Below are 17,478 nucleotides of genomic sequence, written 5' to 3'. Positions count from 1 at the left end.
AGCTTGCCTCACAAAAATCCAATCTAGGGTTATGGAAGAAATAGCTGGGATCAAGGGACGCCAAGCTCACCCACGGGAGACTGAGGCTATTCCACCCGAGGTTCTTCCCCTAGAACCAGTACCACCTATGCAACCAATAATTATGATGAGGCCCCTATTACCTTAAAAACAATTGTAACTAGGGATGCTACTGTAGAACTTTCAAAGGTTACAATCACCATCTTTTAGAGAATTAGTGGACCCCGTAGAGGTCGAGGAGTAGAAACTGAGGACAGACGAGTTATTGATTGCCATGGGTTGCGTAGACGAGTAGAAGGTCACTTTAGCTTCTTTTAAGCTAGAAGGTGATGTAGTCAATGGTGGAGGTTAGTAAGAAACATACAAGGCAATATACCGACCACATGGAATGACTTTTAGAGATTATTCTTACAGAAGTTCGTATATAAGACAACTAGAGAAACGAAGTATTAGGATTTTACAAACTTGATCCAATGAACACGAACTATGCTAGAGTATGAGACATAGTTCACTCAATTGTCACGATATGCACTAGACTTGGTGATTACAGAAGTAAAGAAGGTAATGAGATTTTTCAAGGGTTTGAAGCTATTTCTTAGGAGTAAAATGATTGGATTTAAGAAAAATAGTTTATTGGAGACGGTGAATAGAGCATAGAAGATTGAGAGAGGAGAGGTTGAGTTGTAGGCTACTAGGGGACTAATCAATTGCCCTACATGAAAGTTCAATAGTTGAGTAGATCAGGCCAAGATACATATGCTTGTAAGGCCTATAGCTCAAAGAAAGACTTATGTACCATATCGACCCCCTACTCAGATATGGCGACTAGTAAGAGCTCAATCTGGACAGATTAGCCAGCAACCACCAATACCGAGAAATCCAACACCACTAATGGTTAGGTCATAAATGTAGAGTTACATACCACCCATACCCCAGATATAGGCACCTAGACATATTAAATGTTATAGGTGTAGACTAGTTGGTCACGTTAAGAGAGATTGCCCAAATCCACAACCATAGGTCGGTAGTTTAAGCATCCCCCTTAGACTTCAAGGGAGAGTCTATAATTTGACACAAGAGGAAGTTACAACATCAAATGAGATCCTTGAAGGTAACATCATAATTTCTATCATACAAGCTTGATATTTTATAGATAAAGGATCATCCAACTCCTATATTTCTTCTAGACTTGTACATATGCTAGAATTATAAATAATGAACAAAAGAAGCACATTACTATTGACTACACCTTTAGGAGATTGACATATGCTTAAATTTATTTGTAAAGACTGTATCATTAGAGTAGTTGATCAGGAGATGACCACCGGTCTCACACTTTTAGAGTTGCAAGAATTTGATTTGATCTTAGCGATGAACTCCTTAGTTTAGAACCATACCCATGTGAACTTTTTTGCAAGGATAGTGACATTCAGGAAACCAAGATATCTGAAGGAAAGTTTAGAAAATTCAAGAGTCAAGTAGAGAATTTTATGAAGGATCAATTGAACAATTTGATAGTATTTAAGAAGTTCAACCCTTGTATAATCAACATAATAGTGATTAGAAACTTCTTAAATGTGTTTCAGGAGGAGTTATCAGGATTTCCACCGAAACGAGAGATAGAGTTCTCTATAGACCTAACACATGGAATAGAACCAATATCTACTGCCCCATACAGATGGTACCTGCAAAAACTCATGAGTTGAAGGTTCAGATTGATGAACTTATGAGTTTGGTTTATTAGACTGAGAGGAGCTCCAATTCTATTTGTGAAGAAGAAGGATGGTTCATTACGATTACGTATTGACTATAGAAGATTGAACCAAGAAACTATTAAGAATAAATATCCTCTTTACCAAATATAGGACTTGTTTGACCAACTACAGAGTGCCCAACACTTTTCTAATATTGATCTCAAATTTGGGTACCATCAATTGAGGATAAGGGAGAAAGACATTCCGAAAACTTTATTTCGCACAAGGCTGGGACACTTTGATTACCTAGTAATGTCTTTCGTTTTGACGAATGCACCAACTTCATTTATGGATTTGATGCACAAAGTATTTTGGACACACCTTAACAGATTCATTATTGTATTCATAGATGATATCTTGAACTACTCCAAGTCGAGGAAGAAACAAGAAGAGTAGTTGAAGATTATTATTCAGACTTTGAGAGAACATTAGTTGTATGTCAAATTTAATAAATGTGAATTCTGACTAACTGAAGTGAAGTTTTTGGGACACATAATGGTGAATAAGGAAATTTCAGTAGATCATATGAAGATAGAAGCAATGTTGAATTGTAAACAACCCAAAATAGTTATTTAGATTATAAGCTTTCATGAAATGGTTGGCTATTATAGAAAGTTTGTTGAGGGTTTTTCTATTCTTGCAACACCTTTGAAGTGATTGACTCAGAGAAACACAAGATTTTATTAGGACGACAAATGTGAATCAACAATTCAGGACTTGAAGAAAAGATTGACGAGCGCACCAATTTTAATATCACTAGTCGTTGGGTAGAAATAGACTATTTACACAGACGCATTTGGGATATGTTTGGGAGTGTGTTGATGCATAATGGAAAAGTTGTAGCATATGCATCAAGAAAACTGAAAATTTACAAGAAGATTTACTTAGCTCTTGATTTAGAAATGGCATATATTTTCTTTGCCATGAAGATTTGGACACTATCTTTACGGTGAGACATTTGAGATATTTTTTGAACCCAAAAGTTTGAAATACATATTCTCACAGAAGGAACTGAACATGAGGTAGAAATTTTGTATGGAATATCTTAAAGCCTATAATTTCACATTAGAATATCATCTAGGCAAGGTGAACGTAGTAGTCGGTGTACTTAGTAAAAAAATGGGAACACATTAGCATATATGATGATGTAGGAGTGGCAGATGCTAGAAACAATGGTAGAATTCACATTTAATACACTAGTTGAGGTGGAGGACCAGTAAAGTTGTTTGGTCGTAATGAGGATTTAGAATTTGTTGATTATAAGGATTATCGAACTTCAAATATTAGATGCAGATTTAACAGAATATCAGTTGAGGGTAGACAACATAGAAAACCAAGACTGGAATATGGACAGCAACGGAAGCCTTAGATTTTGAGATAGATTACGAGTACCTTCAGATGATCAACTAAGGGTAGAGATTTTGAGTTAGGTACACCGATCGAGATACTCGATACACCAAGGAGGTACGAAGCCATACAAAGAACTACGAAAGCATTTTTGATTGCTAAGAATGAAGAAGGATGTGGTAGATTTTATGAGTAGGTGTTTGACTTGTCAGCAAGTCAAAGACGAATACCAACCATTGCCAATAACAGAATGGAAATGGAAGCATGTAACAAAGATGACTCATTTTATACCAATCAAGGGTACATACACTATGGACAGACTTAACAAGATCTACATCATCGAGATAGTCAAGCTTCACAGATTACTGGTATCTATTGTATTAGATAAGGACTCCAAATTTACTTCACATTTCTAAAAGAGTCTACACATGACTTTAGGTACTGAGGTGTACTTTAGTATAATACATGCACAATTAGATGGATAGTCAAAGAGAGCAATTCAGATATTCAAAGACATGCTTTGAGCATGCATTTTAAATTTTGGAGGTAGTAAGAAGACTCACCTATCCCTAATGGAATTTTCTTACAACTGTAGCTACCAAGCTAACATAGGCATGGCTCCATTCGAGGCATTGTATAGAAGACCATGTAAATCACAAATATACTAGACAGAGTTGGAGATCTAGTTTTGATGGGTCCAGAATTGATTGAGGAAATGACAGAAAAGGTTAAAATAATTAGAGAGAGAATGAAAGTAGCATAGACAGAAAAGCTATGCAGACAAGAGGCGGAAGTCTTTAGAGTTTGAGGTAGGAGACATAGTATTCCTAAAAATATAACCTAAAAAAGGGATATATACATTTGGCATGATGGGAAAACTTAAGCTCTGTTATATAAGGCCGTTTGAGATTATTGAGAAGATTAGACTGGTAGCTTATAGATTGGTACTACCGCCACAGTTAGAGGTGATTCACAATATTTTTCATGTATCGATGTTGAGAAAGTATGAACCAGGTCCTTTATACGTAGTTGATTTACAATCATTAGAGGTTGACGATGATATATCATATGAGGAGGCACTTGTTTAGATTTTAGATAGACGGGAGAAGAAGTTGAGATTAAGCATTATTCTTCTAGTAAAAGTATTGTGGAGGCACCACAACCTCGAAGAAGCGATATAGGAAAAAGAGATAGACATACGATTATGATATCTAGAGCTATTCACAGATCAAGGTACAACTTTAAATTTCGAGGATGAAATTTAAGAATAAAGAATGTAATATTCCATATTTTTATTCATGTATTTCGAAAAAAATTCGTAGGTCAACCAATAAGAAATTTTTTTATGAATTGGAATTTGATAAATTCGATCACACCATTAGAACTGCGATGAAAAATTAATCGGAATAGAGTATAAGATCGTAAAAATTGAAGTTCGGGACATAAACTTACTAAAAATATGAGAATAATTATGTTGACGACCATTTTTGTCCCTAGGACTCTATAAATATCAACTCTTAGTACGTATTCTCCTATTTTGAATAAAATCCTAGAGAAATCCTAGCCTCCATAAAATCTTTCATTCAAATTTTTATGCACTTGGAGGATTCATTGGATTTCAATAAAGGAAAAAATAATGACCACCATGTTACAAGCTTCGAGGGGAATCAAAGAAACAAATCTTTCAATCACCACTATAGGGAGAAGATTTTGACTCAACTTACCCTTTCACTTTCCTTCTTGAGTTTTACCATCGATCTAAAGTATAAAACTTTTGGACCTTTCTAATAGTTCTAGTTTTATTTTCATATAGATTTTTCTCTAAAACCTAAATATTTTTTATATAAAATAAGTAAAAATAATCCCTTTTCCAAAATCCATGATTAGCATAATTGATTTGATGTATTATTCGTTAGTCCACAATGAATCTTTGTTTTTTTTTTTTTTCGTATTCTTTTTGAGAATTTTGACTAAAAAAAAATCAAGTTTTGAAGCTAAAATCGCAAGAGTATGAAAAAAGTTACAAAACTATAGAGAGTTTTGTCGATGGCATCGAATAAGCAATCAATTCCACCGAATGATTTTTTTTTATGCTACGGAAAAAGCCAATCGATGCCACCGATAAAACATCCTTCTGCAACCAAAAATTTGAAAATTTTTACGTAGAAATATTTTCAGATTTTGACCAAATTCAATTTTTTTTTCTAAATATTGTTATAAAAAGATTTTGACGTTTAAAATTGTTTAATATGTCATTTTTAAATTGTTCAAGGTTTTTTTTTTTATTTTAAATTTTGACTTGAAAGATCGAAGTTTTCATAAAGCAGACTTGTGAATTATTAAAACTTGAGGAATCGCGCGGTATGTGTGATGCATTATGGATGAGAGTATAGACTCTCATTGTTTGTGTATGGTGGTGAGTAGATATCTGGGAGTTAAATTTATGTTCTGTTATCGCATGGCAATGAATTGCATGTTTATTTACGATTCTATTGTTGTGACACGATGTGTACGGTTTTATTTTTATGGGTTGGGCCGTTGCATAGTAAAAACGCAGATGTTCATTCCACACACTTGTTTGTTTTATTTTCAAAATAAAACAATACCTATATGTAGCTATTTCGAAATCCGTTAAAGAATTCATAAAAACCTGAAGGGGTGGTTTGTCATATCATGTCTAGAGTGATAAGCTATCCTAAGATTAATGGTTGCGCTATTAAAATCTTTTGTAGTATGGGGTGCATAAGGGATTAATATCACTATTGAGATCCGAGAGTTTTCTTTTTATTTTTACGAGTGAACTATGTAAGGTAAAGGTAGAAGTAAAAAGTGTAAAGATATCGTAAGGACCATATGTTCGCCTGATAGGCTTAGATGAAGATGATGAGTCAATGATCATTAACGGTCTCGAGCATTCGAAAGTATTGACACTTTGTGACAAGACTTGTACTTTATGGTCACAGTCAACGGCCAACCTAAGCCATATAAATGATCACCCTAGTATGGTAAGTATAACAAACAAGTACAAAATTAAAAACTAACGATAGAGTACCACATCGATGAAGTTTAAAACATATTTGAATCCTGATTGGGAGGTATCTAGTCATTGTTCTCAACGTTCTTAACGTACATACTACCTTTGCTTGTATCTAAACTAATATATTTCTTTTATCTATTCATGTTGGAATTTTATTTGAAATTGTTTATTTTTATTTTAACTATATTTCAACATGTTTTTACTTGTTTTACTTATCTTTTAATTGGAAAACTTACATATGTTTTCAAACGTACTAGAATATTTTCCTCATAATAGGAGACTGTTAGTTTGTGGTAGTATTTTTTTACTAGGTAAACTCCCCTATTACTGACCCTATCAATTTTAGTTGCAGATCCTTTCCCCATTGAAGAACAGTTAGAAAAAACTACAGAGGAGTACCAACTTATAGGTTATATTGATGATCAGAGTCTACTTTTGGATGAGAAATGGAATTATTTTTACTAGTCCTATTATTGGTTAGATGTTAAGATTTCATGTGTTTTTAGTTTATTTGAGTTTTTTAGAGTAGGATTTCAAGTAGGACGAGGTTTTACCATCTTTTTTTATTCGCGGATTTTCTTTGAGCTGTAGTTTATATTTCAGTTATTTCGTAGTTATTTACACTTTTATATGTCATACTTGTTAAACTTTCCGCTGTGATATTATTATTTGTTACCATACTTTTCTATTTATGTTATTATCATTGTGGGAATGTTGTTTTAATGCCTTGGGTTCTGACATGTAATCATGGACATTCGTGTTAGAATTTAAGGGTGCCACATAAAATCTTGTCTTCATTGAATCAAAGAAGAATTACACTCTCTCTTCTCTCACTCTCTCATTAATTATAAAAATTACCAAACAAAACCTATTCTAAAAATGGAAAATACTGAGTACTAGCTAAGAGTCAAAAGGTTAAAAAAAAGGGGCGAGGGATCCAAGGACTCTTTCCATAATAGGCAAGTATCCTATTTATTATTAAAAATAAGGCTTTGGAAGCATCCTTTTTGAGGTACTGCCATGCTTTGATTGTTTAATGTATACGTAAATTTTCACATAATTTTAAGGTGACCCAATCACCTTTTACTGCTTCGCGAGCTGGGTATGTCACGTTGTGATGAAGCTAGGTCATATGAGGTTGGCTTTTGTTTTGGTTCTTTCCGTGGCCTTACTATTTGTAATGTAAAATCTATCTGATTTGTTGGTATTCAATCTTATCATTATAATCTTTGACTTGCACATTAAACACATGCATAATCAGATTTTCAACAATTGAGTTATTTCATGCTAGTATGCCTAATTAACATGATGAAACATTTAATGAGATATTTTGAGGCATAACATGATTATTTTCTAATAATGATAAAACAAGGATTTAAACCCAGAGAAATATTTAGGAAATATGTGAAGAAATCATTGTTTTGAGATACTGATCTCACCTCGAAACATAGGTTTTTCTAGTCCTTAGAAAATTAAATGCCACTTTTACAAGCTTCTCGATTGTATTTAACGAATGCAGCAAACCCTTAAATTGTTAGGTTACCTCCTAGTGGATGAGTTTGACTCGTGAAGATTTATAGAGAATATACCCACAAAATTCAAGCAATTTTGAAGTAAAAATAATCAAAGTCAAAACATATACTTAAAAACACAAATCAATTAAGATTTGTTAGTCATTTGGATGTAATAATGATAAAGAATCCTAACTCTTATTTCTCTTTAAACAAAACTTATACTTAAATTGACCCTTAAGAAATAATATTTCTAACTTGAAAATTTTAGAGATTTCATTTCTTACAGTGAATTCTAACCTTCAATCTAACTAGGAAGAGTTGGATTAACTCAGGGTCTAACTCTATACTTAGCATCTTATCTGGGTTAGGAAGAAGTGTGGATGCTCACTTTAATACCTTTAAGGGGCTTTATTTATGATATTCCAGTGTACTCACATTTTTTACCCTTGATGACTTTCACCCTACAGAAACTTTGTATTTTTTTATTTCTTTTTCTTGTTTCGAGGGATATTTTTTCTTTTCTTGTCTTTTATTTTTATTTCTCTTTCTTTTTCATTCTAAAGAAAAGTAGGTAGCCCTTTCCAAGGTATCCAGTTTAATTCAATGGTTGTTGTCAAAAACGTAATCAACCCAATTATATTTTTCTTCTAATCAGCCAACTAGATGAAAAAGGAAGTTAAAGTTTATCAAACCTAATTTTTCTTAATAATTTAGGTGGAAAGAATGTAAAATCTCACTCAATTCAACCTATAATTTTAGTAATTTTATGAGAAGTAACTCAAAACTTAAGATAACTTTATACTAATGTTTGTCTAAGTGAAACACCAATGAAGACTCCAGATCAAAGTTTCAAGCCAAAGACTAATTTAAGATTTTTAACCAAGTGCTTAAAGATATATGATAAGATCTTGAAAACAATGCAACAAAACTGCCAAAACAAATATTTTTCTTAACAAAATTTAAATTTTGTGATTTTTGAGAAATACAAAAAAAAAAAAAATAAATAAAAATAGAATAAGTAAAAATCGGATTGTACACCCTCAAACTTAAACATGATATTGTCCTCAATATTTCAGTAAGTATATATGTATATGAAAAGAATTGACAAAAGGAAATGAAGTGGGAAGGATAACACTTGGAAATGATCCTATAGACTTGTTGTTAAGAACACAATGTCCCTTAAAATGAGACAATACACCACTCACTACTATCAAAGTGTCGATTGTATTTGTCGTATTAATCGTGATTATGCAGTATGAAGTCAAAAACATCACGAAAAGTTAATGCTCATAACCTGGGTGAATGGTTCTTAGGTTGTATTGAAGAAACACACACCTATAGTTTCAACTTACATTGTTTAAAATTTCAACAAGTCGAAATAACTATGAAAAAGCACTAAAATACTAATTATTGGATGGAGTGGTTATCAAAATTATCGCTTAATGTTTAAGCTTAACTCGTCATTTTTTAGCACATAGAGTTTGGGTCCATTAGGTATGTCGTTTTGCATTGTCAATGACTATTCGACATGTAGACTATTCCTTTCTATTAAGTTTTATGCAACTCCAAACATATGAGGCCAATTATAATTTTTCTTTTAGAATCTTCCACTTTAGTTTCTAACTAGTAACTATTCTCAATGAGAAAAATAGGCTAAGTTCTAAGTAAATAGAAGCGACGAACTACCTTACTCATCCAAAATTTTAAAACTACTAAAAGCGAAAAACAAAGAGTGGGTTGCCTTCAGAAGGTGTTAAGTTTAACATCTTCAACTAGACGAAAGCTTATTTAATCTAGATAAACAGGCTCATTGAGGAGTAATTCCTCCTCTGGTGATGTACATTCGACAAAAGGCTTAAGACATTGGTCACTCACTTTGAAAGTAAATCGGTCTTTATGATTAAGGACTTCAACAACACCATTGAAGTAAATTGTTCTTATACCCAAAATGGGTCCACCCACTATTCAAGTCTCGGTACATGTATTCCTATTGAGAATCAAGTACTAGATTAGTAAATCAGAGTGTTATAAAGGGAAAATGAAAAAAGATGGATTTTGCAATCATTACCTATAAAAGAATTTTTTTTTAAACTTATAAATCCATAAAAACAACGGCAAAAGACTGTCATATATGTTGTCGATGTAAACAGCTAGTTGAATGAGACATTAACAAATGATGGTTAACAACAGTCATTTATGAAGACAGCAAACACAGTCATTTGTTCCCATACTTTCCCTATTGACTTCATCTGTCGCAAATTTAAAATGACACCAACCAGAACGACTGCTGCGACAGTTAAAGCAGTTGTTTTGTTTAAAAATGATTGTCTTGGGCAACGTTGTTTGCGCATTTTTTTGTAGTATTGGATCAATAAGGTGTCGACTAACGTATAAATATATGTTTATTCCACCCGTTGGTGAATTTTTACCCAGATCCGAGCATATTTTTAATTGGACCTGTTCCTTAAGCCTGTTGTGAATCATGAACAAATTCAACAGCTAAACAAAAATCATCAATGAGGATAATAGATTCATTAAATAAGATAAAAATAAAACCTTCAATGATGATTCAGATTTATTAGATTTGTATAAGATTACAACAACGAAACTCTTCACCAAATACTTCTGACTCTTTGATACCTACCAAACCATCAAAAGAAGTGAAGAAAGAAAAAAAAAAGGAAAATAAAAGAAAGAGGAGAAACCTCCCCTATCAAGAACTTATGAAGCAAAAGTTTGGTTAATTAAGATGTGGAGCAAAACCCAAAGATGTTCCAAAAAAATGCTGGGGAAATCCGGATCCAACAATCAAAATCAACAGCTGGGAAGATCAGATGGTGGAGGAGGCAGCTTCTGGTTGGGAAGTTCTCCATCCAAAACGACCCATGCCATCCTTAAACCCCAGATAAGGTGGACGTCAAAGTGGCAATGCATGAACCATACTCCTGTTAACATGTCATGACCCTTCAGAACAATTTGCATTGATAAATGTCTTACAAAAAAAATAAGAAGCATATTTTTAGGATTTTTCTAGGATCAAGAATATAAATGGTGGAATTAATTGATTAAGCATGAATATGGTTGAAATTTTACTCTTTACTGTTTACCCTCATAATTTTTTATTTTTTTTTCAATATTCAAATCTCAAGAATAAGATAGGAATTTTAGGGAGATTGAAAATGATTGGATTTGGTAAGAAATCCAAAAGCATCATTTTTATATTCCTTTTTTCACTAAATCTTTTCGATGTGACTTTATTTGAATTAATTGAATTGAACCTCCATGGAATAAAATTACCAAATCTGGAGATTTTTAAAGCAGATCCTTAGCACTTTTTTCTTAGTGCTCTTTGTAACGTTTTTTCACGATTGAGAGAGCCTCAATGGACAAGACACCAAAATCCCTTAAAATTGGGAGTTCCGTGCCCATCCATTTTGGAAGCATATTGGAGTAAAGCAAGCTTTTTATTTTTTACATTTTTTTTTAATCTGATCTTGGACATGATCCTTAAATGACTGAGGTATTAGTTTTTGAACAAAGATTTGATGTTTAGAAGCTTACTTGCTAAGCTGATGAACCAATGGCAAAATACCGTGTATTAAATGAGTAAAATGATTGGTTAGAAGAGAGAAATTTTTGGAGCATTGTGTCTTACTTTAGTAATTTTCAATAGACATGGCGTGGTGCCACTAGTTGTAAGCTTAGAACATTAATTCAAAAGAGTGCTGATTTTCTTACTGCAAAGCCTTCACTCGGTCAATACTCTATTGATGTGGAATAGACACCAAATCATAGTTCTTTTTCCTCGGGATACATAAATGCCCATTGACATAGAAGATGGGTATTTGTGTATCCTGAGAAAAAAATCTATGATTCTGTATCAATTCCACGTCAGCCAAGTATTAACCGAGTAAAGACTTTCTAGTTAGAAAATTATTATTCATTTCAAAATGAGTCGTGATAATATGACTATCCCACGTGACACACTCAATCGACTCTCCTGACATGACAAGTTTGAGAACCGTAGATCTATATGCCTCGGGATACACATTTTTATAGACAAATGTAATTTTGTATCTTGAGACGTACAAATCCATGGTTCCCGAACTTTTCACATCAGGAGAGTTGATTAAGTGTGCCAGCAACTTTCTGTTCTTACCTTTTTTTTATTTTTTTCTTTTTCTTTCCGGGTGGCACTCTCTACAATATACAAAAACATGTTATAGGGATCTAAAGGGTAAAAAAAGGGCTACATGGGATCCGTCCCCTTTTCCCACAATCCCATTGTAACAACTTTTCAAGCCTTAATCCACGGTGGAGGCTCAACATCAAACAGGTGGGTGAGATGAGAGGAAAAGCACAAATTTCCGAACTCTCATTTCTTGTGATTAGTACATTTTTATAGGGAATCATCATCCCAACCGTCTGTTTGATGGAGAGTCTCAACCAAGTTTAGTCAAGTGTTTTCCCCATTACCGTGATCAAATGATCATGGAAAATAATGGACTCAACCAAAGATTGAGGCTCTCCATCAAAAAGAAGTTTAATTCTAGGGCTTCCCAAGAAAAATTATTCCTAGAAAAGAATTCTGATCTTTAGGGGGTGTGCCTTAGCCCCCATTACCTTCCTAACTATTTTTTATTATAGGAAATCTGTGTTTTTTATTGAATCGTGATAACTGACTACTCCACGTGGCACACTCAATTGACTGTCCTGATGTGACAAGTTCGGGAACCATAGATCTGTACGTCTTGGGATACAAAACTGTACTTTCCCATAAAAATGTGTTTCCTGAGGGAACCATTAATCTCGAGGCATACAGATCTGCGGTTCCAAACTTGTCACGTCAGGAGAGTCGATTGAGCGTGCCATGTGGGGTAGTCAGATTATCACTTTTTTCTTTTATTCGAAATGTCAGTTAGATGGAAAGCATCAACTTTGAAGTAAGGCTAGAAAAGCCTAATGATGATGATCCAGTGGTTATAATTCCTCTATCCGAACTCCCCATCACCCACCTGGATTATCAGCAATAAATCGAATGGCTACCCATCCTCCAGCTGGCACACTGACAGTATTCCTCTCAGGAGGATCCACAAGATTGAAGTTGGTAGGGTCCTTATTAGGATCATAGTTTCCAAACCCTTGTCCAATGATGAAGAAGTTGAAGCCATGGATATGTAGAGGATGGCTCTCTGCACCAAGAATGCTAGTATCCTGCATCACTAGCTCAACATTAGTGTTGAAAGGGATCACCACAACCTTGGTGCCATTGCTAACCATAGTGTTGTTAGGAGGAGTTCCAGTGTAATTAAAGGGTAAGAGTGGTTCGGTAGGGAAGTTATTGGTGAAAATGCCATTAGACTGTCTGAAGAAATGGGCTTGGAGGAGAGCTATTGATGGGAGTGCAAAAGACACATTGTTCACTGAAGCAGCAAATTTGGTACCGTTAGGTCCTTGACATGTTTGATTATTCGGGCAAGGGCTCGACCCAAGTCCCACCGTGAAAAAATACCGTCTATCAATAATCTTGGGAACATTTGTGGGGAATTGCATATTGGCCAAGCTTCGAAATCTTTTGCTAAAATTTGTGGCGAAGGAGGTGTCGTTCACCATCGGAAGGTTCGGTTTAAAGAGTGGAAGTTTCTTGTTACTAGGGAGAGATGAATTGGAAGGTCTTTGGTATTCAAGGATCCCTGCAGTGGTCGAATTATCAAAGGTGCCAAGGCCTGTAAAGTATGGTGTAGCTGCCATGAGGTAGGTTGCATTGGGGAAATAGGGTTTTGTTTTGAGAAGGACATTGGTGGTCTGTCCAGGGGTGATGAGAAGTGTGTTGGTTTCAAAGGGTTTGACATAGACGGCGTCAGCTTCGACCACTATGAGTGTATGGTTGGCAATGCTGAAGAATAGTTCATCGTTGAGTGCAGCATTGATCAACCGAAGGAGGTAAGTCTTTCCAGGTTTCACCTTCAGTTTGTATGTATCTGCAAGATCCACTCACACAGACAAGTATCAAACACTTTTCTCATCTCATTTATAAATGGGGATTGCAGACTTGAAGATTCAGTAAGATCTGAACAATCTCTAAAGTCATGTGTTTTTCCTAAATATCCCTAAAAAATAAGGATTTGAATGTCATTGTATAATGGCATTTCTGTAAATATTACAAAATTCAAAAAATAAAATAAAATGCATAGAAGAAAATGTTAGGCTCTTCATCAAACAAACCGTAGAAAACTTCTAATAATCCGTTTGGAGGCTCAAAGGTCGTTTGAGTGTAAAAAATTCCTTACAAAATATTTTTATACGTAATAATAATGAAAGGACTGAGACTCTCCATCAAACAAGCATGCAGTAGAGATCCTAGGGATTTTCAAGTAAAATGTATCTCTAAAATAATTATACAGATCCATAGAAAACTAAGAATATGATTTCTAAGAAAAAAAATATTTTCCTCGTATCTCAACCAACAGTTTAATTGATGGAGAATTTCAACCGTGGACTCTTAGAGGTTGGTACACTATGTGAAAACTGAAAATTTTGACCAGAAAATTTGATGGGCCAGAGACCACAAATTTTAGAAACCAAATTTTGATGGCCTGTGGAAGTTGAAAGTTTTGATGTTCCCCAATTTGACGGCTTAATTTGACAGTTTTGGTCCGTTGAAAAAAAAAATTTGACAATGAAAAATTCGACGGCTTGATCTGCCAAATATAGGCTTTTTTCACGTTGTGGCACTTAGTACCTTTAGAGCAGTTATACAAGGGTCCAGGGAATCCGTTAATGGTGTAAGCATCAGAGACATTAGGGCCGGCTCCAGTCTGCAAAGATTGCGCAATGACTGCCTCAGGATCTGCATTAAACCACTCACCTGGGATTTCAAATCCAACTTAATGTTAGTGAAATTCGATCTTTTGGAAGAAAGGAAAATTGTTGAGGTTCATGGGTTTTTACCGAAGATTATGGGGACTTCTTTGTAGGGTTTGGCAAAAGGATAGGTGACATTGTGCTTAGGGAGGATGATAATGGGTCCATGCACAGTCGATCTTAGCCATGAGATGTGAGCATGCCAGAAAAGAGTCCCTCTCTGTCCTGTAATGGTGAAATTGTAAACATAGGTGTGCCCGGTTTGTATGGGGCACTGAGTAATGTACACTGGCCCATCCGACCATCCACTTCTAAGTTGTCGAACTCCATGCCTGTTTTCCCCCATTCACCATCCATTAAACAAAATCGAAAGAAAATTAATTATTTGTATTTGAGGTTAAGTTGAGATCCAAATTCAACTCCATCGAGAAACGGTTTTCACACCAAGTATCCCAAGTGAGACCTGTGGTGCTAAAGTGTCTGAGGGAGAGAAATAAATTGGTCAGCCGATTACTTAGCTCATTCAAGAGCTTGTGGGAATTTTTTTTATGTAATTGAGGATGTAGATGCTATTCCTCAAGAGCTCATGAATATTGCTCTTGAGGATCTTACTTGTAATTATTTTTATTTTTTATTTTTTATTTGCTAAGCATTACTTGTAATTATAACTGTGAGTAATAAATAAAATAGGGAGCATACCGATCAAAATAATAATAATAATGAGAGAATGGGAAGGTTTCATACCAATGCAAGGTGATATTGTTTTGAACATGGTTAACCACCTTAACAACAACCCGATCGCCTTCCCTTGCAACAATCCGTGGTCCCGGGTACTTCCCATTCACACTCACAATGCTCTTCGTGTGGCACAATCTTGTTACATTTTGTAACTTAATCTACAAAATAAGGTCAAAATGAATTATAAAGGAACCAAAAAAGAAAATACTCATATTTTGTTAGCTTTAGTTCCCACACACACTAGCGAATGAAAAGTAGAGTGATGGACATACATGGAACTTGTAGTGCCTTGTTATGCCTGCATTCTGCTGAGCAAGAACAAGCTCGGGCATAAGCAGCATAGCACCAAAGGTGGAGAGCAAAGCTATCATGGAAACAGGTGTTGGAAGAAAAGAAACACTCATATCTTTCTTTGTGTGTTTTAACTCTTTGGAAGAAGTGTACATTGGATACAGGGTCATGAGGTTGCATATATAGATATTTGATTGGTTGAGTAGGTGATGAGATGGCATAGATCATCATTTCCATGTCCATGTCCATGTCCTTGAATTTTCACTATGGCGGGGACGATCACACCCCTTCTATGGTCCACTTTGGTGTTGGTCGACCTGAATTTAAGAGTGTTAATAAAGTAATAAATTTTAGTTTTACTTTCTATTCAGACAAATTATGAAAGTACCCTTTACATATTCATTTATGCAAAAAAAATGTCTTATTAAAATAGTTAATGACCACCCAATACCACTGTCACAAAATTCTCTGAATATTTTCAAACATTCACCCAATTTATCACATTTGTTTACTTTTTTTCCAGGATCTCCACACACACACACACACTTTTGGAATGGAACTAGTTCAAAGTATACCACCGCATGCCCCAACCTCATCTAAGTTCAACCTTTAAATAAGATATGATTTTTTAGGGAAGTTGAAGAGGATGTGTTTTAATTGGAAAGAAATCCGAAAATATAATTTGCATAATCTCCGAATTTTCCAGAATTTTCATTTTTGGAAACTTCAATTTAAATCAACGGAATTGATCCTTCACCGAATGATTGCCGAATATTAATAAATAATTATGAAAATAAATTCTCTCTATATTATGGGTATTTTTGAGATTTTGAGTACTTGAACTGTAGCTTATTAGAGGAGGATGGTTGTTGTACTGTTGTAGTAGGGGGGTCCCAATTGCCAAAACCTTCACTCTTTACTGACTTCTCAAGCGAATTCCTACTCCCTGTATTTTTATATCCCACCCTTTCACTCTCGCCCTGCCATGCTTGTCTTTGTAATCAAACTGTAACTTGTATTTTTATACCCCACTCTTTCACTCTCGTCCAGCCATGCTTCTCTTTGTAATCAAGCCATAACTTGTACAAGCTACCAACTTTACTGTAATGTTCATATCATTGTGGTTGAATCTACTATTGATAACAGCATTACTTTGTTATTGATTTTCTTTTTAATTATTTGTATGATATGATTACAGGGAATTAGTTTTCAAGGGAACAAGAATTTCTTAGAATATGCTCAACTTTTGTTAAAATTCCCATTTTTAAGAGAAAAAATCGCAAAATGTGCTCAACTTTTGTTAAAATTCCCATTTTAGTACTTTTCATTTTAATTCTCTAAACATGGTCAACGAGATCACAGGTATTTTAAGTGACGACCTCGCTGCTAAAAATTAAAACATGAGGTAGCGAGATCGTCTCTTTTATTCAAAAAGTGGCAATCTTATTCATTTTAAAAGTGGCGTCTCGCTAATATTTATAGAGTAACTTTTAATGTGACAATTGTAGACACCCAATTTGTCCGGACCAAGCCCGAAAGCTTTCAAAGTTCAACAAGGGAAGCCCATTTAATCATGTGGTTGCCACCCCCAGTTGAATTAGTGTGTATTTTGTGCATTGAAAGGGGGACATTAGAAAAAGTTTTTGATTGGTCTAGATCCCACTGCAAAGAGAAATGATCGTGCAAGTAGTAAGGTGATAGCATTTATTTTGGATTTTGGATTTCTATAAACTCTAATATTTGAGGCCAGGTTAAGAATTATATCTTAATTAGATGTGAAATACAGTTATAGATTCAATAAAGAAGTATTTTGACAGTGAGAAATCAAAGTTCATGGTTAGAAATCAATATTGATGGTGAAAAATCGAAATTGGCAGTTATGAAATGCATTTTGATGATAAAACCAGATTTACAA

The 17,478-nt window shown here is 34.5% G+C and overlaps 1 protein-coding gene across 1 annotated transcript; it reads right to left on the bottom strand.

Moving 5' to 3' along the window:
* Positions 1-10,261: 10,261 nt before the first annotated feature.
* On the bottom strand, positions 10,262-15,786 carry LOC147381127 (laccase-17-like). Its single transcript, XM_086430821.1, has 6 exons — positions 15,545-15,786; positions 15,279-15,430; positions 14,622-14,866; positions 14,413-14,538; positions 12,686-13,651; positions 10,262-10,615 (listed from the first exon to the last, which is right to left on the bottom strand). The coding sequence occupies exons 1-6, from the start codon at positions 15,782-15,784 to the stop codon at positions 10,485-10,487; spliced, it is 1,860 nt and encodes a 619-aa protein (XP_086286947.1). The 5' UTR covers positions 15,785-15,786; the 3' UTR covers positions 10,262-10,484.
* Positions 15,787-17,478: the final 1,692 nt, after the last annotated feature.

The sequence above is a fragment of the Akebia trifoliata genome, unplaced genomic scaffold, assembly GCF_017979445.1.
Source record: "Akebia trifoliata isolate Shusen 1 unplaced genomic scaffold, ASM1797944v1 Contig00740, whole genome shotgun sequence".
Lineage (NCBI taxonomy): Eukaryota > Viridiplantae > Streptophyta > Magnoliopsida > Ranunculales > Lardizabalaceae > Akebia > Akebia trifoliata.
This window is presented reverse-complemented; position numbering and strand designations above follow the sequence as displayed.

Coding starts and splice junctions, on each gene's coding strand:
- LOC147381127 (XM_086430821.1), bottom strand. CDS start 15,784: ATGCCATCTCATCACCTACTCAACCAATCAAATATCTATATATGCAAC. Junction 15,431..15,544: donor CAAGGCACTACAAGTTCCAT/GTATGTCCATCA, acceptor CTTATTTTGTAG/ATTAAGTTACAAAATGTAAC. Junction 10,616..12,685: donor ATTTATTGCTGATAATCCAG/GTGGGTGATGGG, acceptor ACATGTTAACAG/GAGTATGGTTCATGCATTGC.